This window comes from Liolophura sinensis, chromosome 1, assembly GCF_032854445.1.
Source record: "Liolophura sinensis isolate JHLJ2023 chromosome 1, CUHK_Ljap_v2, whole genome shotgun sequence".
NCBI classification, from domain to species: Eukaryota; Metazoa; Mollusca; class Polyplacophora; order Chitonida; family Chitonidae; genus Liolophura; species Liolophura sinensis.
Window position 1 is genome coordinate 58414084 of NC_088295.1, and position 22175 is coordinate 58436258.

Sequence of the window (22175 nt, forward strand, 5' to 3'; positions counted from 1 at the left end):
TTTCCTGCATCGTAGGGAACTGTTGACCACTTCTACTTCAAGGTAACTCTCTTAGTTTAAAGGACAAAACAACATCTGGCTAAAACATATTTCAATCGAAGGCAGCATACTCAAGTTTCCTAAAATGTATTATACTTTATTACTTTGATGAGATTTTAACGAATAATATGTAGAACAAAACGACAGTACTGTACAAATGCCTGGTGTGAGTCCAGGCAGCCATCTGGAGAATTTTAGACAATCAAAAACGTTGCTATCAGATCGCACGATCTAAGCTGTGACATAGCCGTTACCCATTCATCCCATGAAGTGAGACATAATAACACGGAACTACTGTATTGACACCATTTTGAAACCATTTACCACGATTTATAGTTCCGTGTAGCCGAAGGGCCATTTCACACGGTGATTCACCACCACAGACGTGAAACCAGTTCATTTACCGTGTAATATTTAACGACGCCATCACAAATTATGTCAGAGTATCATACCATCTCCGCCCAAACCCTATTCATCGTCCTGGGCCAACTTAGTCATTCTGTTGAAATTATATACATGCCCAAATGCATTTTTTGTCGTTCATTTTAGGGTTCAGTAAAAAGTTTCTAAATAACAAATATCAGAGTCAGTGAAAAATTCATCAGGGATAAGGAAGGTATATGGAAATGAGAACACAGCATCTCACCGGACAACGCTTAAAATTAATTAAATCTAATAATTTTTTATAAATTACCTAGATCGGCCTCTTAGATTTATTTCCAATTTTTTCAGAATTGAGCATGAATCTAGTTCTACAAAAGTCCTGTTGTAATTTTGTAATATTTAAATATGGCGCAAAATCACCAGCACAACCCCTCCAGAGGCTTCAATCTGAACCACGAATGCCCACGAAAGCTGACTGTTCATTGCAGACGGAACCCTTACGCATAGGCTGTACTTTCTACGGAATACATGCTGGAGTTCTTTGTAAATGATATATTAGGCCTACAGTATCAACAGATCAAGCAGTAGAAGAAATATCCTTCCAGTATGTCCAATTTCCGAGAAAGCTAACTACTGCTTAGTATATTATACGGAAAGTAACTTCGAAGTTAGAGAGCTAAAGTAAACGTGACGTCACCTTGCTCTCGATAATGGAGACGTGTTGAAGCTGTGTCAAGCCTAATTTTCACTAAACTTTTACTAGGTTGAAAAAAAAATATGTTAATATTTAATGCCGGTTTAAGGTACTTTGAATAGTAGTCTTTTAGTGGACATCAACATTAGTCCGGTGCTGTCTTTTATTTTAAAGTTATATATATTTCGCAGAACCTGTGATGCTAAGTTATTAATGAAACTGGTCATTGTAGAATAAGGCTTAATTGTTTTAATACAGGTTAATGATTTGAATACTGATTTTGCTATACTTGTTCTAAATGTCCAACGTTTAAACATTTGGCCACTAACTGTGTATATACAATACTATATACATAAGCGAATACAATGTAAGCAAATATAATAGAAAAGAATGCTGATTTGCACGTGACGTGGAAGATATCAAAATATAAAGAGTCGCTCATCCTGCTGTGCATGCTTTTCTGTATTACTTGAATGTGAGTGTTTTCTAATATTTGGCTGCTCTTTGACATCCCGTTTCCACTTGGGTCCATGGTTAAGATATCCTCGTCGTTTGTCGTGTATGTATATTATAATTCCAGTATTAACGACTGCGATACATGAGAACCAGGCTCCCGACGACACAGCCGACCATTGAGGGTAGGTTCAGGGTATGTTTAGATGGACTAAGACTTTCACCATCATTCTCGTGCTTTAATACATGTAATAACACGGAGGCGATGTTAGAGCGTGGACTCACATTACCGCCATCGTCAACAGCCTCCAAAGCAAAGTAGTACGTCACGCTTCCTGTTGGAAAAAACAAAAAACAGAAAGAATGTGTAATGAAACTAAAATAACAAAGAGGAAAAGGGCAAGGAAAATCTGTCTTACTATCAGGCTGATATGGCTTTCTGAGAAACGGAGAGGCGTTAATCAATGATCAGTAATTCATTTATTAATTTAGGTCATCGCATTACGTCTACCATCAGCACTTCGTCTACCAGCTCTTCCCTTCAAGGTGTAAAACAGTAACTTTGAATGGTCTAAAAACATACCCACCGTGTGTAAAACAGCTTTTTTGTAATTTTTAGGCAAATTTTATACATTGTATTTTCTAAGCGTATACTAGTACTCGTACATGTTTTCACCAAATTGGCGAATTTCCTTTTTTTCTTAAAAGTTTATTTATTTACTTTTTGGCGCAATATTGAAGAATACTTTTCTGATATGATGGAGGTCAGATATTTGGGTAGTACTTCGGATGAAACATTTGACAGACACCTGACAAACACAGTCAAACCCAACAATTACAAAATGCTATAGGGGGCTAACCATACCTGTTTCCTCCAGGCGAATCGTGTAGGTCTCTTGCTTGCCAGCAGTCTGTGGTTTTATGTTAACATCAACCCTTACAGCTTTCCGGTGACTGGAGAAGACTGTGTTAAAGTCTTTGGATTTCCACAAGACGTATGATGATACTGCAAAATAAGGTCGCTCAGTGCCATAGATCAGTATAGCATTTTTCCGAGAGTGAGTTACCGTTCTGTTACCGCTTGTCGCCTAGTCCATTTCCGGCTAGCATTGCGTTGTCAGACTAACAATAGACCTCGCTCACAAATGGCTGTTGTAGAAAAAGCGTTGCCTTAAAATAGAGATTGCTTACGTACAGAAATAAGATTGAGACTATTGCAAGGTTTAACGGCGCAAAACTGATGAAGATGTCGAATTAAACTTCAGGTAGTGATAACTGTTTCTGCTACACTGAAAAATTTGATCCGTTATTTTTAACAGAAAAGGTGTTGTTTGAGTGGTGCTAGAAAGTATTCTGTTATTGCAGTAGTTCTGGTAAGTACAACACACATATTCTGTTAATTCAACATAAAGATTGTATTAGACTAATAGGATATTTTGTTGAATAAGACAGAATATTATAATAAAAGAATACATCTTAGCATCACTCAGGCAGCAGACTTTCTGTTAAAATGAACGGATTCATCATGTTTTCCTCCATTCTTGAACGCTAGTACACAGAAATGTTCGAATATGTCTCTAACAAGGAAGAGCAGTAGAAATGTAGGGGAATATAACTCATTTCCCACGTCATACTGCAAAGGTGCATGACAGTAAAAGTTACACAAATAGCCCCATTGATGAATTAGACTCGGGTATTCAATGTAACTCTTCCGCTCTACACCATGCCCACTGTGCACTCGCTATGTTTCATTTTGCTGCATGTTGTTGCGAACTTTAGACTATGCAAACAGCCCCACAAACCGACTTCCTATTATCACCATACATGGCTTCACGCAGAGTGTTCAGCAAAAAATCCGAAATTCCCGAATAAAATCCAGGAATGATTCCACAGGTCCTCAATCGTGAGAATATGTGTGTTTGGTCGATCATTATCAAAAATACCTATAAACGCCGAAATGTCATGTGGTGTGAAAACAGTGCGCAGGATAACTGTCATGTGGTTTTGTCATGATGTATAGGATAACTGTCATGTGGTGTTAGCATAATGTATAGGATAACTGTCATGTGGTGTTACCATAATGTAGAGGATAACTGGCATGAGGTGTTTTCATAGTGTACAGAATAACTGTCATGCGGTTTTCCATGATGTACAGGATAAATGTCATATGGTGCTGTCATGTTGTACGTGATAACTGTCATGTGGTGTTACCAAGGTGTACAGGATCACAGTTATGTGGTGTTCCAATGGTGTAAAAGATAAATGTCATGTGGTGTTGCCATGGTGTACAAGATAACTGTCATGTGGTGTTTCCATAATGTACAGAATAACTGTCATGCGGTTCCCCATAATGTACAGGATAACTGTCAACTGGTGTTTACATGTTGTACAGGATAACTGACATGTGATGTTACGATGATGTATAGGATAGCTGTCATGTGGTGTTCAATTGTGTAAAGGATAACTGTCATGCAGTGTTGGCATGATACACAGAATCACTGTTATGTGGTGTTGCCATGTTGTACGGGATAACAGTCCTGTGTTGTTGCCATGTTGTACGGGATAATTGCCATGTGGTGTTGTCATGTTGTAAAGCATAGCCGTCGTGTGATGTTACCATGATCTATAGGATAACTATCATGTGGTATTCCCATGTTGTACAGGATAACTGCCATGTGATTTTTACCATGGTTTATAGGATAACTGTCATGTGGTTCTATCATGATGTACAGGATAACTCTCATGTGGTGTTACCATGAAGTACAGGATAGCTCTCATGTGGTGTAACCATTGTGTATAAGATAACTGTCATGTGGTGTTGCCATTCTGTAGAGGATAACTGCCATTAGAAGTTATCAAGGTGTACAGGATAACTGTCAAGGGTTTACCATGGTGTAGAGGATGACTGGCATGAGGTGTTTCCATAGTGTACAGGCCACTGACTTATGGAGTTACCATGGTGTACTGGACAACTCCCATGTGCCATGGTGTGGAGGATAACTGTCATGTGGTGTTTACAAAGTGAACAAGATAACTGTTTAGTGGTGTTATCATGGTGTATAGGAGAGCTAAAATGTGGTGTTACAATAGTGTAGAGGATAACTGTCATGTGGTGTTATCATAGTATACTTATTAACTGCTATGTGGTGTTGCTATGGTGTAGAGGATAGCTGTTACGTGGTGTTGCCATGGTGCATGGGATAACAGTGGTGATGTGTGGTGAATAATAAGAATCATGGGGTTGATGATAGTCATTCATTCACCGACCATGTACACAAACCACGTCACAAGAGGTTTGGATTGAACCGATGTGTCTTTGACGTCACATACCTGTCCCCTGATCCAAATCTGCCCCTGTGGCCGTCCAGCTCAGCGTCACTTCCTCCGTGCCATCGTCCACACTCACCCGTAAGTCCGTCACCTTCCCAGGAGGAAAGGCATCAATGCCTGACAGGAAAAAATAAACATTACAATTACACGTTAAAGTTCATGAGACATTAGGTTAAAATGATATTTGGTCATACAAATTCGTCAAAAGGTTATATTTTGATTTTACAGACGTAGCGTTATGCACTACTTTTTTGGTATTTGGTATTTTCATAGCCCATTCACCTCTTGTAATTTGCATTTATTTAGGTGTGTTATTTATCCCCCTGAAGCAATTAGTTCTCTTCCGGCTCACAATTCATTACCTTCAATAAAATTGTGCAGTTTAAAGGACCCTGCTGACGCCACGCGCTGAAATTCCTCTATGTTTTGTCGGAACCCTGTATCTCGTTGGCCTCGTTTTCTCCCCGCAGCTCCGCTCCCACTTACCCCAACGATCTTGTTTTTCACAACAACGGACACTGGCGTGGCGGTTACTTTAACTTTTACGTCATATCGGCCATTGTCAGTGTATTTGGTGACATAGATGGCGTAAATACCATCATCATTCGCTAAGTCGGCACCTGCAATATATGGCGATGCGTACATGTAGTAGATCGTGCCTCACACTTAAGATTATTGTATAGGCCTGGCTTTGTTCAGTTCTGTGTTTAAAGGAGAAAATCATTACAAATAAAGTAAGCGTGTAAGGAAAGACGATTAAAGCTGTGTCTGAAATAATGGGCATCAAGAATCATTTTGATATTGTATTTCGCCAATGACGTCACACAAATGTTCTACACCTTTACATTATAAAAAACTTAACTCATGTTATGTGTATCTGCGAGAAAAAGCGAATCTTTCATCAAATACCCGTTTGATACAGAGAAAAGTGGCCTTGATGGCATACATAATCAATATGGTTCATAGCGTGGAGAAACTCACCAGCACCATTATCTCTTAATGTCAGCTGTAAAGAGGGCGCTGTTCCATTAGCATCATCCGGTCTTTCCAATATGGCCGTCACGTTAGCTTGCAGAACAGGGGCTAAACCTGCATTGAACAAATATACTTTTACACCTTGCGCATGCCTGCAACGCCTTCGTAATGTCATTTAATACCATGTGTGAAATAAGCAAATGTACTTTTGTATGGGCATTTCCTGAATGTGGTTTAAAAAGATTTGTAGAGCCCCGATATGACTGAAAAATTACTATAGGACATTATACATTTGTTTATTTAAATGAAATTATCACAGATCTAAGAGGAATTCAAACTTGATCAGATAATGCAGAACATAAAAAAAAACAAGTACCACTATTTAAAACCGCACATGGTAGCAGAATTTGCTTTGAACAAAAGTTTTCCTGAACATCGAGTTTTCCGGCAGTAGCAACGTGGAATGCATTATGCATTCTTTGTTCCTCCCCTATATTTATATATATCTAAATGTAGGGTAGCTGTACTTTTGACAAAGCGATGTATCATAGCCTTTTGTATTTGACTCATGCTTTTTAGACTCGCACCTTACCTTGGGACACACTGACATATAGAATTTGACGCTCATCTGGGAACTGGACGATTTTCTTAGCCCATGTTGCCGTGGTTACGATAGGGTCACTCTGATCCGTCTTGCCTGATATCACAGTTATTGTCACAGACTGTTCTATCGAACTGGGGTTCTTGATGCTTAATTTCCACTGGCCTTTCTGGAAGAGATCATTGCAAATTCTGATTGTTCTGTGGTCCTGTCTTTTTTCTTTTTTCCCATTGATATTATAATACAACATTTAAATCAATCGCTGAATCACCTTCTCTTTTAATTGCGTTAACTGTACAATTTCCTCGTTCCAAATTTCGAAATATCAAAATCTCTTTGCCTACAGTACGTTTAAGTCGTTATCACTTTTTTCACATCAAGCACTCATTTAGGAAAGAAAAGCGTTTACAACTATGTCTCAGTTGGCTAAATTGAAAATTAATGAAGCCATGAAACTTACTTCTGCGACTCCTGGAATTTTTATCCGGGTAAGGCTGAATACCGCATCGGTGATATATTCAGAATCATTGCGGGATATTCTACGGCCCGACGGCGTCGTCATCTCGATGATGATATCGTGCGAAGAATGACCAATCAGAAACTCTGTATTTCTGCCAATGGTGGAGTCGATGATAACTTTGTCTTCGTAAGAGTGGTTTCCCTTGATCACAACCGATTGGCTGGATAACTGTATTGGTCTCTGCTCAATCCCTGATGGAGTAAAATGCAAAACACTGTATTCAGCATTACTTACATGTGTTACCGTGCGTAATTTTTTCTGAAATTTTAAAGTACCGCAAAATATGATGTTTGATTATCATACTGATCAAACTGATCATGAAATACACATCATAAGTTTCTTTCTAGTCGTACATCTTTACAATGAGTTTGATTAAAATTCTGAAACCTTTTTTGATATAATTTATAATTATAAAGTATGATCACGCGGATGGAATGGCAAATGATAAACCTGAAAGAAATTCGCTTTCCTCAGCCTGATACATAATTAAATAGAATTTTGAACACAAACTGTTGACGTCAAGAATACATGCACGATTGTACGATAGACAGAACGGTCAGAACAACACCTAGTCTGCTGGGTCTTACAGTATATACTGTAGCAAAAGACATAATACTACCAATGTTTATTTTGATCTTTCTGCAACCCAAGAGGTTCACCGAGAGATATATTCCCCTTACTGTTACATTCTGTTCGTAGTTTCCACAGCGAAACTTTACCTAAAATTATAATCACGAACCTTTAAATGTATTTACTTTAACATTTGTTTCTCAACCTATCAATTTTGGGCATACATGGTTTCGTCAAAATTCAACAAAAACTTATCTTGCCTTGTTCGCCGAACGGGCGAGGCATATTTTTCTCTGTATATACCTACCGAGTTAGGATGGCGCGTGCTAGTCAACAGCAACGCTCAAAATACACCTATGTAGTCAGGGATGCACGTGTCTGGCAGATAGCAACGCTGGTTGAAAATGTACCAGTCAATAACTTGTCTTGCCTTCAATTTCAAGAGAGTTCTAATGATTCAGCAGCTAACAACAACAACATGTGGAAAAAATTGCTCATCCTTTTGAGACACTTAAATTGCACACCCTCTCAAACTGAATTAACAATGACTAACTAGCAGTTCACCTAAAGCAAGTATATTTCAACCAAGGTCCCCAGTCGGACTTCGTGCTCTTTTTTTCATCGTGTGTGACGTCGGTGTCGGTGTCGGTGTGCAGCCGGGCACACAGCGGCGAAGCGTCCGTGAAAACACACCATCGCTGATTGAAGTACTGGTAACACGCCTCAGCTCTTAATTATCAGGTCGAATACCCACGACACACGCTTTTGTAACTTATATCATTAATGGTGTTTGAAGAAGGCCTAGTGCATATAATCTTGATGTGCCTATAGCGTTCGTATTCGCAAGCGAGCAAGCCACAAGTAACCAAGAGTAATCTAGATACCTCATTGCTATGAATATGTCACCTGCTGAGCCCGTTACTGGTTACTGACCTGCTCCCCTTTGTCCTATGGAAACTAGAGCTTCATTTAAGGCGTTAGACCCTCTTTTGTCAGAAAAGAAATACGAAAAACCCTGTGTGGCTTCAACCAGCTCTTCAATCTGTTGGTCCGCGTCCTCCGTAACGGCAACCGTGTCAACAACAATGTGTTTGGAGATAATCTGCAATCATTTAAAATAATGATGACTGTCCCGAACTTCGTTAATTTAACTCTTAACCCAAGCTTGTTATCAAAGAGAGGTACTGCATAGGGCACTTGCGACCTGGAACTCTGTCGTAATCAAAGGTAAAAACGGTCCCACTGTGCCATGTGACTAGTTAAAAATGTAAGGCAACCTGTGTTGAAATTAATTTACCGATCACCTGTTTCACCCTTTTCAACAAATGACACTTTTTTCCTTTTTTCAAGGTCACAAAAATTTAGCGTCTTAATTTTCTCCATGATTTGTCTTGTCTAAATTACCTTTTATGGAATATTTTCAAACCCCCGTATTATAGTAAATGTAATAAAGAATAGTTGCCTAACAATTTTCACAGGTCACACGATACAGCTAGACTTTACGTGCTCGTACCGCTATCGATAATAGGGTTCGAACTCAAAAGTTCCCTACTGACGAAGCTTCCCGACTGACTGGCAGTGGTGATAATGCCACAAAATCACATATATAACTTGCCTGTGTGCGATTGGTAAATGAGCAGCATCAAAAGTTACGCTTAGCTTGAGACTTTAATAGAAGTAGGGGCATCCGTGGGCGAAGGGGGTTGGCACGCCAGCGCCGCACAATGACCCAGGAGCCTCTCACCAATATAAGCGTCATGTCCAACATTCATATACCATTCGTAGTCCGTAAAATGCTTTCCAAGTCGATAATGGCAAGATCCATTTCCAAAACAAGGTTTAACGCTAACTCCTAAAGACAAAGGTATGTGAGAAATTATACAAATAAGAAATAAAGCCGGTAACACACAAGGGAGGAGCGGTCATCAGTTTTCAATGATGCCGGGCAGACAATGGATATTCAAGGCATGAATTCCATATCAAAGTTCAAATCCGTAGTCTGTGAATGAGTTCCAGGTCAAATAACAATTAAACAAGTATGTCAGTCGCGCTTTAATCGCAACTGTTCATAAAGGCATCATGCTGATGTAATGAACATGGCTACCTTTACGGCCGCTAGCCCCAGGTTAAGCGGTATTAGATACAGTTTGAATCTAATATCTAATCTAATTAAGTCCATCCCATGCTGGCTTCCTCTCGTGTCGTGCGAGCAAAGTCTGGCCACCGTTGTATAAGTAAAATATTCCTGAGTGCAGCGTACAAAATTTAGTTAATAAAATATGGCATTGCGCTGAATTTTTTTATGTATCAGATTAGTGTTTTACACCGTACTCAAGAATATTTCACTCATTGTGCTGAAATAAAAGGGAAAAAAACTAAACCTGATCTTTGACGTCAGTCAGGTATGGAGCCGTATTTTCCTTGCCATCCGTCACTAACAGTATAACGCCCCCTGCCGGGTCCTCTCCTCCACTTGACAACACCTCTATGCCCTTTTGCAGCCCTAAAACGAGAGTAGTGTTGTGATAAACAGGGAACAAACATCGACGTAAGTGTGATTTCTCCTGCGCTTAAACTTCCTTAAAACATTTGACCAACTGATCGACCGCCAGACTGATCAACCGACAGAATGATCAACAGACAAGCTGATCGACAGACAGACTGATCGACAGACAGACTGATCGACCATCAGACAGACTGACTTTTCAACAGAGAGACTAATTGACAGACAGCCTGACCGACAGACAGACCAATCGACAAAAAGACTGATCGATCGTTAGACTAATCGACCGTCAGACTGATCGACAGACAGACCGATCAACCGTCAGACAGACAGACAGGCTTATCGATCGACCGCCAGACTGATCTAGCCTCAGACTGTTCGACAGACATGCTGATCGACTGTCAAACTGATCGACAGACAGACTAATCGACAGACAAACTGATCGACTGTCAGACTAACTGACCGTCGAACAGACAGACTAATCGATCGTCAGACTGGTGGACAGACAGGCTGATCGACCGTCAGACTGATCGACCTTCAAACAGACAGACTGATCAACCGTCAGGCTGGTAGGCAGAAAGACTGATCGACAAACAGACTGATCAACGGACCGTCAAACAGGTCGACAGACAGACTGATCAACTATCAGGTTGATCGACCGTCAGACAGACAGACTGATCGACCGTCAGACTGTTTAACAGACAGACTGATCGACAGACCGACTGATCGCTTGTCAGGCTGGTCGACCGTCAGACTGTTCGACAGACAGACTGATGGACGGAGAGGCTGATAGGGAGACAGACAGACAGACTGATCGATTGTCAGACCGGTCGACAGACAGACTGATCGACAGACACACTGATCGACAGACACACTGATCGACCTTTAGGCAGACAGACTGATTAACCGTCAGACTGGTCGACAGAAACTGATCGACAGACAGGCTGATCACTAGACAGGCGGATTGATAGACGGGTTGACTGACGAATTGACCGTCAGACAGGTTGAGCGTCAGACTGATTGACCGCCATACAGATAGGCTGACCGACTGACAGACTAATCGACAGACAGACTGATCAACAGACAGGCTGATCGACAGACTGACAGATCGATAGGCAGACTGTTCAACAGAAAGACTGGTCGATTGACAAACTGGTGGACAGTCGGACAGAGAGGCTGATCGACCGACAGACAGACAGAGTAATCGATCATCAAGCTGGTCGACAAACAGACTGATCGACAGTCAGACTGATGACCAACAGACAGATCGACCGTCAGACTGGTCAACAGACAGATTGATCGACCTTCAGACAGACCGACTAACCGACCGTGAGGCTAATCGAAGGACAGACAGACTTATTCGTCGTCAGATTGATCAACATATAGATTGATTGACAGACAGACAAATCATCAGGCTGTTGGACCGTTGGATTGTTCGACAGACTAATCCACCGTCACACGTATCGATCACCAGACGGACAGACTTATCGATCGTCAGACTGATCAACAGAGAGACTGATCGACCCTCAGGCTGATCGACTGTCAGATTCACCGATTGTCGGATCAGGCTGATCGATCATCAAACTGGTTGACAGATAGACGGATCGACCGTCAGACTACTTGACCGTCAAACAGACAGACTGATCGATCGTCAAGCTAGTCGACAGAAACACTGAGTGATCGGTCCTCAGACTGATAGACAGACAGACCGATCGACCGTTAGACTGATCAATCACCATATTAATCGACAGGTAGATTGATCGACCCTCAGTCAGAAAGAATAATCAACCGTCAGACGGTTGGACAGCCAGGCTGACCAACGGACATACTGGTCAGGGGACAGACTAATCCACAGACAGACTGATCAACGGACAGACTGATCGACGGACAAACTGATCGACCTTCAGACAGATTAATCTAGGCAGACTGATTGACACAGAGACTTATCGACAGATAGATTGATTCACCGACGGTCTGATCGACAGACGGACAGCTGTTTTATCTCAGTCAATATAATCTCCACCAGCTTATTCGCTAAAAACGCATTGTACTAGTTTACACAAATACAAGCAATTAAATCAGATGATAGAATCAAATCTGCATGCTGAGCAGCACAAAGTTTGGTGGTTTTCGAATTTGATTGTACTCTACAGGTACTGTTACCTCCGCAAACGGAAGTTCTGTTTTTGCGTTGTTTATTTGTCTGTCTGTCTGCCTTTCCTTCTGTTCGCCAAAATGATGGACAGACATTAATACGAATTTGTGCAACGATTGGCCTTGCACTACTGAGGAGTTCGGTACATTTCGATAGTGGACAGAAATTTGCTATTAATGGCTAGAACAGAAATACATGGTACTGTCTCTTTGTACTTATAAACACAATTCCTCTTACAAGCAGACTTGTCTGGATCCTTACCAGCTCCTATACTTGTCCCCCCGCGCGCTTCCTTTGGGATCACATTCAGGAGCTGTTGACGTGTAGAGTTTTTCACCTCTGTTAGATACGACTTGATGCTAGCACTTGTGCTAAACCATACCATTCCAATCATATCTCCATCTACAGCCACGTTCTGGATATATATCGTCACAGCCTGTTCAGGGTAGTACAATGAAATGACTAGATGGAATAATTAGGGTTTGTCATAATTGAATATATTCATTTGTCTATATGATTGCTTGTTAAATCCCATTTCTGAATATATCCCTGAAAAGATCTGTCATACTGTGGCCATATGCAAGTACATACAAGTATCCACGAAATGACACATTTTGGCTTAACCCATCTTGCCAGGTTTAACTATCGACCTTTACTGGTCAACGTCGTCAAAGTAACGAGAAATGAATATGAGTATGTAGTCGTTTCGGCCAAGGCTTGGCAGTTAAATCGCGTCAGCCCGCTTGTGTGATACAGCGGGGGATCAACTGCCTTGAAAGTGAAATCCTCAAAGAAAGAAACGAGAAGATAAACCGCACACCTGTCTCAGCTTCTGCAGCTTGTTTCCTACCATACTACCAGAGATATCCAGAACAATCACTGTCCGTTTGCTCCGGTACTTGACGAATCGAAACGTAGGCACCGTGCTCGGAACATCACGCGGCAGATTTGCGCCCCCTGCGAAATCTTGATGGCTCCTTAGAATCTGTTAGGTCACAAAAAATCACATACATAAAAACATTAGGAAACAAAACAAAAATTTAAATAACTGTAAAATCTCCAAGATATACTTCTTTTCAACGCAGCCTTTTTTATGATTATATAATAAGAGAAATAAAACATCAAATACAGAAATAATAAGTAGTAAAGTAATTATATAACGATAAATAATTTATTTATTTATTTGATTGGTGTTTTACGCCGTACTCAAGAATATTTCAATTATACGACGGCGGCCAGCATTATAGTGGGAGGAAACCGGGCAGAGCCCGGGGGAAACCCACGACCATCCGCAGGTTGCTAGCGGACCTTCCCACTTACGGCCGGAGAGGAAGCCAGCATGAGCTGGACTTTACTCACATCGACCGCATTGGTGAGAGACTCCTGGGTCATTACGCTGCGCTAGCGCGCTAACCAACTGAGCCACGGAGGCCCCACGATAAATAATAAGTAGTAAAGTAATTATATACATGAAGTTAATAAGATAAAAAAATGACCCTTGGAAAGCTCATACCTCCCAAACGCTCTTTCCGTCACAGTTCCGGTTTTGTGCATTGGGTGCCTGGCGATTGTGTAAAGTGTTCGGGGAGTTTGTGTCGTTGTCACAAAACCAGACCACGTGATCCAGCTTGTGGCTGTACATCAGCGAGCCGTACTTCCCAGAGGCTTCTTGGTCGTCCTTGAACTGACAGGATGCCGTGGGCAAACCATTCTCAAAGTCACAGTCCCCGTTTCCTTTCACATAATCAATAAGCTGCCCTGTTAATCAAACAAACACATTAACTGTAAACTGGTTGAGTAATTGGTTAACTTTTTTTGATACTTTGGTATGAAGAGATCCAAATGCTTCGAGTCATTTAATCTTCATAGAAACGTACAAACATTTCATGGAGATGCAAGATTACTCCAAAAGTTTAACACAACAAAAAACAATGTCTTTAGCAATTAAAAAGTCGTATAATGTTTTATTAAATTTTCATTTTACTTGTGGTATTTAGAAACATTATATAAGCATTTCTGTACACATGAATAACTGATGTTTGTTTGATATTAGCCTACCTCTCAAAGCCTTAGAACACCTTGTGGCTTCTATTTCTGCATTTTCAGCAGCATAAAATGCATGGTCATCCGGGTACTCGCCAAACACCCCGTACCGTAAATGAGCCCATTCGTGTGCAATAACCTGTTGTAACATAATAAAAAGATAACAGCAGTAACTATAACAACGTAATTTTGTTTTCCGCAGTGCTTGCACTGTAGCCACAAAACAGAGGGTACTGCGCCTAAGCTTGCTGAGAGGAATTACTTTTATAACAGCACTATTTAACGGAAAACCCGAAAAGTGCCAAGGGGCCGTAGTTTTCCAGTTATGTGTCACTTTATGTCAACCATCAAACTATCGTGCCTGCTCTGAAACATTGCGTTCGGTCTGTCAATAGGGAAGAATCGTTTAAAAATATATTACCACATCCGAGTACAGACCTGGATAACCGACAAAATGTAAAACATTTATGACTGTTAAGCTATGCATAAACTTTCATTCAAGCATGGGCATGCTTTTTCCGCTAATTTTTCTGATAGACAGCCAGACACACAGGCAGACACATTAGGGGCATGGGATAAGAAATCAACACTACAAGCGACGGGGATACATTTAGTGTTATCATAACTGTATAAATAGAGAAATGTATACTACGCTGTGTTCGTGTGATCATTTACACATACGTATTCCAGTGCATATTGATTGGAACAGAATCAGAGAAACATCAGATTTCCAGGCGTGCCCTGTGCGTTTGCAAGTCAAAGGTTGTAACTTTTCACTGAGCAACACTCGAAAAATAATTCTGTTATTGTAACAGAGAGTCTGCTGTCTGAGTGATGCGTCTTTCAATTATAAAATTGATAGGTTAATGTAAATATTACGTGAGTGAAGTTAGACGGCGATTCGCAGTTAGCGATTAGCTATTCAACAGGGATAAGTCATTATTTCTACAAATTATATATTAGGCTATATATCCATTAATACCCCACTTACAGACATCATACTCGGTACATTGATGACACTGATGCGTGCTATCACGTGATTTATATAATTTCCGATTCTGACACCAAGGGCGATTTAGTGAATGGCAGTCTGAGCAGCAGTCTGGCCCGTATCTCCATTAATGCTGCACCTACAGACATCACGCTTGGTACATTAAGGTAACTTAATACGGGCTATCAGGTGATGTCAATAATTTCCGATTCTGACACCAGGGGGCGCTTTTGTGAATAGCAGTCTGAATAGCAGTCTGGCCCATATCTCAGACATCATACTTGGTACAGTAATGTCACATAATACGGGCTATCACGTGATGCCAGTAATTCCTGCTTCTAACAGGGGGACCCTGGGGCGCTTCTGTGAATAGCGGTATAAATATCAGTCTGGCCCAAATTCCATTAATACTGCACCTACAGACATCTTACTTGGTAACATTTTTGTTTATAAAAATTGATAAAGTGGTGGTTTGTCCCTTTTGAATTGGTTGAGAATCTCAAACCAGTGAACAATTTTGTTAAAACAATTTAACAATTTAGTGTGATTTCAGATGGTATCAGACTTTAAAACGTTTGACACCGTTTTGTAGGGATGGAAAAGAGATGTTTATGTATTAAGGAGATCTGCACGTTTATTGGTCAAGGTGACAACTTCGGTTAAGAGGTAAATGAAAACGTGTGTAAGCAATTCAGCGTGATGTTATCTCACGACATACTGGTAAAGGCGTTGAAACCATTTAAAGCTCAGTAAATGGTTGGATTCAAACCTCAGTTTGACGTCATCTGACGTCGGTACAAAGACCATTGATAGCATTTTGAACCACTCTTAAAGTGGGTTGTAAGCACCAAATAAAATCTATGTGTATCTATAATATTATTTTCATATGCAATTTTTTATTTTATTTTTTTTGGTAGGAAATAAATGATTTGTAAGGCTTGTGAAGTGATGTTTGCGTATGAAGTCCGAGATATGTATGTCTATTTCTCAAGGCACCAATGCCGGTTTACAGCTCAGTTAACCGTTGGGCTACTAGTAACTGCTGATATTGACGCCACCTGCTGTCAGATGTCAAGATTCTTGGCGCCAATTTTAAACATTTCGAAAGTTATGTTTAATTATCAAATACGAACAATGTGTATCTGTAACACTTTAAGTGAGAGATTTCTATTTTCCATAGGGAAATTATGACTAAAATTTTGAGCTGGTTAAGTCTTTAAAACCAGTAAATAGCCCTGTTAACAGTCTAGTTAAAACGCAAGTCTGGCTTTAGCAGACATCGACCTCAAAGCATTTCACGCACTTTTGTATGGCTTGCAAACTGGAGTTTTAATATCAAGTATGTCTATTGGTAACATTTTTGTTTATATAAATTTGTGTTTTCCAGACAAAGTATTAAAGAGAATTGAATTAAAGAGATCTCGACGTTTTTTGGTCAAGGTGATAACTCCTGTCATTTTTTTTTTTCACGCCATTTTGTATTGGTTAAGGCATAAACACCGGTTAAAAGATCCATTAACAGTTCTGTAAACACTTCAGAGGGACATCATCCTAAACCTTGTTTGTGAAGGGGTTAAAGCTAGTTGACAGTAGAGCTTAGAGTTCATATATAAAGTCTGTTTGTCTTCATTGACGTCGGAAGTTGAGAATTCTGACGCCTAACCAAATATATACTATTTTATCTGTAACACTGTTCATAATAAAAAAAAATATTCTTTGTAAGACAATACTGACTTGAAGAGCTTTTCAAGTTGTGTTCGTGTGTTAAGAATTCGGTAAACATTTCAGTGTGACCTCACATTAGGGTAAATTAGTTCAGGCGTCATAACCAGTAATCAGTTGAGTTTACTCCTTGGTCAGCAATTTAGTGTGACGTCGAATGTTGAAGATTTCTCAAGCATTTTTTTCAGATTGGCAAAGTGGTGTTGGAGAACCTATGTACATCTGTAACATATTGTTCGATTAAAATACATTTTCCACAGAATAAAAAAGATATCTTTTTAAATAGGTTAGAAGGAGACAATGGACAGAGGGTTTTCTGGTTTAATTCTCCTAGCCTTCATCACTCTTGAACAAATCTTCCATACCTAATATTTATCTCAAGTCCAGTACAGCCAATCAGAAAAAAATCTGTAATCCCTTGTCGCCCCTGGTTTTAGAATCGAGAATTATTGACCTCCCCTGATAGCCCGCATTAAGTGTCATTAATGTACATTAAGTGTCATTATTTATTACGTACAATGTGTGTAGGTGCAGTACTAATGAACATATGGGCTAGAGTGCTATTCAGACTACTAATCACAGAAGTGCCCCTTTGTGTCAGAATCGGTAATTATTGACATCACGTGATAACCAGCTTTAAGTGTAATTGATGTAATATGTATGATGTCAGTAGGTGCAGTAATAATGGAGATATAGCCCAATACATAATTTATAGAAATAATGACTCGTCCCCGGTGAATAGCTAATCACTAACTTCGAACCGTAGTCGGTGTTATTTTACGTAAAATATTACTGGTGGAATATATGGACATTAGGAAAATCATAAAAGCAAGATTAGGATCAATTATAACTAAAAGAGTAATTTAGGGATCACAAAAGCGCCCTCTGATGTTCGTGCGATGTCTGTAGATGCAATAATAACATATAATGTAGGCCAGATTGCTATTTAAACTGCCATACACCTAAGCGTCCCCTGGGTCATAGGCATCACTTGATAGCCCGCATTAGGTGTCATTAATGTTCCAAGTATAGTGTCTATAGGTCAGAATTTATGGATATGGGCCAGACTGCTATTCAGACTGCTATTCACATGAGCGCCCCGGGTGTCAAAATGGGGAATTATTGACGTCAAGCGATAGCCCGCATTAAGTGTCATTACTGTACCGAGTATGATGTCTGTAGATGCAGTATTTATGGATGTACGGGCTAGATTGCTATTTACAGAAGCGCCCCCTGGTGTCAGAATCGGGAGTTATTGACATCACATGATAACCCTCATTAAGTGTCATCAATGTACCATGTAGGATGTCTGTGTGTGCAATAGCAATGGATATATGAACCAGACTGGTATTCAGACTGCTATTCACAGAAGCGCCCACTGGTGTCAGAATCGTCAATTACATGCATCACGTGATAGCCCGTATTTAGTGTTAATAATTTACTGAGTATGATATCTGTGGGTGTAGTATTAATGGAGATATGGGCCTTTAAGGCTGCTAACAAACACCCCTGGTGCCAGAATCGGGAATTTTATGCAATACGTGATAGCCCGCATAAAGTGTCATTAATGTGCCAAGTATGATGTCTGTAGGTGCAATGCTAATGGAGAAATGAGCCAGACTTCTATTTAGACTACTATTTACAGAAGTACCGCCTGGTGTCAGGATTATATTATATGCATTACATGATAGCCCGCATTACGTGTCATTAATGTACTGAGTATGATATCTGCAGGTGTGGTATTAATGGAGATATGGGCCAGGCTGCTATTCAGGCTGCTATTCACAGACTGGCCTCTTGGGTCAGAATCGGGAAATATATGCATGGCGTGATAGCCCGCATTAAGTGTCATTAATGTACCAAGTATGATGTCTGTAGGTGCAGTATTAATGGAGATATGAGCCAGACTGCTAATCAGACTGCTATTTACACAAGCGCCCCCTGGTGTCAGAATAGAGAATTTTATGCTTACCGTGACAGCCGGCATTAAGTGTCATTAATGTACAGTCAAACCTGTTGCATGCGGCCAGTGAAGGGACGCGTAAAAAGTGGCCGCTTATGACAGTTGGCCACATAAGACAGGTTGTGCAGACCAAACCAAATCACAACTGAATTAAGTTTCAGGAAATCTACACATGTAGGCCTACATAATAATCTTTTACATACACTAATGTGTTCTGCTACTTAAATTTAATAGAAATATAACAATTGTAGTAAAATAATAACTCAATAATTTCAAGTTTTGTGGGGTAGACCTAAGGACTCCACACATTTAACAGGCGATTACAGAAAAAGTTTCAGGTGAGGGCACGCATGCCAGGAGAACTTTCTTCCCATCATTGTCAAGCCCTAGAAAGCCATGTGCTAGTTTGGCCTACGTAGGTATAAATGACTATCCTAACAAAGTTTTGGACTGTAAATGGCAGACGGTTGAGATGTTCGATCATATTTGCCATTACCGGTGAAACAACAACAACAACAACATATACGCGTGAAGGAAGATCAATTTCTCCATGTGTCCGGTACAGGCAGTATTTTGGCCATGCGAAATGAAAACACAGCACCATTTGCCTGCAAAGATAGTGGGCGAGCAAGTCAGATAATTTGTCAAAGATACCATTCATGAGAGGAACCACAGGAGGTCAGATTATATCCGATTATATCCGAGTCTGCCCGCTGTTTATGGCATTCATAACGGGGACCTCAGTATGGAGTTAATCCACTGCCACAGTGCAAGGGTGCCCGGACAATAACCAGCTAGGCCTGATTAAAGAAAAGTAGACTTCAGTGCTATTGACCAGTAATGTTCACACTTCACTTGTCATCACAAAGGGGCTGGTTGTAACTTTTAATCACTACAAAAACTATTGTAGTCGGGTGATCGCCATTTTGAAATTTTTGAATGGCCGATGCGGCAATCATCATTACTCTTGAAAGTCTCGGCCGTTGAAGACAGGCTGATATAGAATTTGGTGGCAAAATATATTGGCCGCTGGACGCGTTGGACAGGTGTCCGCATATTACAGGTCGTTTAACATGGAAAATTGTTTGGTCGCGGCAGAGAGTGGCCGCTTACGGCGGTTGGACGCTGATTACAGGTGGCCGTAGGTACAGGTTTGACTGTATTAAGTATGGTGTCCGTAGGTGCAGTATTAATGGAGATATGGGCCAGACTGCTGTTCAGACTGCTATTCACAGAAGCGCCCCCTTGATGATGATGATGATGATGATGATGATGATGATGATGATGATGATGATGGTGATGATGATGATGATGATGATGATGATGAATACGATAACAACAACTAACCTTTTCATAACTTCCGTGTTGTTCGGCTATGGTGGTATCCGTCAAATACTCAGGTGTGAGCTGCATGTACCAACCGGGTTGTCCGCACTGACCACTTCGGATAACGAACGGCTTGTGTGGCTGTTCTAGATCTGGGTTCATCCGGTCCACGACGATGTTGCTTACCTCTGTGGTTTGATTGGTGGCCGGAACATAATCTGGTTTGTTTGACCAACTTTTGGGTATTAAGACTACGATCTCCTCGAAAAAAGCTCTTTTTCTGAAAAACAAGTGCCAGGGATAACTTAGATTTTACGTGTGCATCTGTCAGGCCTTCACTTATAGGGCTAAGGAAACAAAATTCATCAAAGATCAAGTCGGCGAGGATGGCCGTCCGTTTTTCTGTTGGACGTAAAAACTCTATTCAAATAAAGGGATGAAATCAATTCAGCCATCACGATACTGGATTTGGAATCTGGTGATCCCTACTCTAAATAGGAAAGTTTCCTGTTAATATGTTTCTGACAATAAAAGGTTTTATTCCCCCACCCATCCCCAAATTGCTGTACTTAAAATGGAGCGCTGAGAATAACCTATTGATTCAATAATTTCCACAAAGAACCATATTTAGGTTAATCATCAAAATTTTGAATGTGCTCTCGTTGATAAGCCCTGGGCATTCTGCAAGCTTTTATCATGTTATAAGTCTACCAGAATGTTAGTTATTTAACTCTGAGAGGTAATGTTAATTGTCTTTATTGTTTGTCCCAGTAGTTAACAATGATGTATTTTATATTCATTTCATTTACTTGTACATTTATTTGATTGCGGTTTAATATTATACTGATGAGTTATTTTACTACCACGGTTTTATGGATGCACGAATCTAACTTGAAATGAAGGAGAATTGGGCGAAATTCAGATTCGGTTTGAAGATCACTGATTTACTGGATCCGGTGACTTCAAATAGCACAGGCTTTCCCCTTTTATAGAGAACCGTTTTTAACATAATATCTATAACTATTTCTGTAATTTTCATATTTTCACAAAAAAATCACCTACTTGGTTATTTCATAAAGAAATGCCGATGCTCTGGTGAACACGTCTTTGATTCTGTCTAGCAGAGCAGCGTCTTCGGGGACATTGTCACTAATGGCGATCAGGATTTGTCTGTAACCGTTATTTTCCAAATAAATAGAGCCTCGTCCACAGGCGTTAGCCACCGGCCAGTTGCCGCTACTGATGACCACGAGAAAGATGGCCACCATAGCACCTTTTCCCAAGAAAGCAGTCTTCAAAACCGAAGGTCTAACCATTATGTCGTGGGTGCGTGTGTGCAGGTTGAAAGGCTGCCTCAGTAGTGAAGCTTTGCTTGACAGGTCTTAACACCGAGTTGGCCAATTTTGAAACCCAACCTGTCTGCAGTAACCGTGTAGGAGATAAATTTACCATTTGTGACGAGCAAAATGCCTTTTCATTGACAACATATGTATTTATACATGGGCCAAAAGGAAGTAAGTTTTATGGTGGCACAGATATGCCAGTTTTTAAAAACAAATCTAATTTAAAAACTACAAGTTTTTTGTAGTATATGCCGAATTTAAAAATCAGACGTTTGAGACAGTTTGTAAGTAAATTCAGTCTTTGCACAGATTCTATGTTAATAAATTTTTCTTGGCGCCAAGGGGCGTAACCGGAAGTACAAACGCGCAAGAGATTCTGGGGAAGCGTGACAACGATTGCGGATTTGATTTTGAATTTTATATTAAAACTGACGCGACATTGTTTTGGAAAGTCCCATCGTTGTCAGAGACACCGTTTTAACTTTAATTTGATTTTTGGTTTTGTATTTCATTTTAACTGATGTCATGTTTTTTTAATGATAACAAGTTTGTATTATTATTAT

General features: G+C 40.2%; 1 protein-coding gene across 1 annotated transcript; it reads right to left on the reverse strand.

Annotated features, from left to right (window-relative positions):
• Positions 1-125: 125 nt before the first annotated feature.
• LOC135462646 (calcium-activated chloride channel regulator 1-like) lies at positions 126-21636 on the reverse strand. The gene is made up of 15 exons (XM_064739875.1): positions 21332-21636; positions 20291-20549; positions 14283-14406; positions 13738-13982; positions 13045-13209; positions 12486-12660; positions 9948-10069; positions 8500-8668; positions 6937-7187; positions 6468-6645; positions 5882-5989; positions 5263-5520; positions 4901-5017; positions 2436-2576; positions 126-1905 (listed from the first exon to the last, which is right to left on the reverse strand). The coding sequence occupies exons 1-15, from the start codon at positions 21583-21585 to the stop codon at positions 1700-1702; spliced, it is 2772 nt and encodes a 923-aa protein (XP_064595945.1). The 5' UTR covers positions 21586-21636; the 3' UTR covers positions 126-1699.
• Positions 21637-22175: the final 539 nt, after the last annotated feature.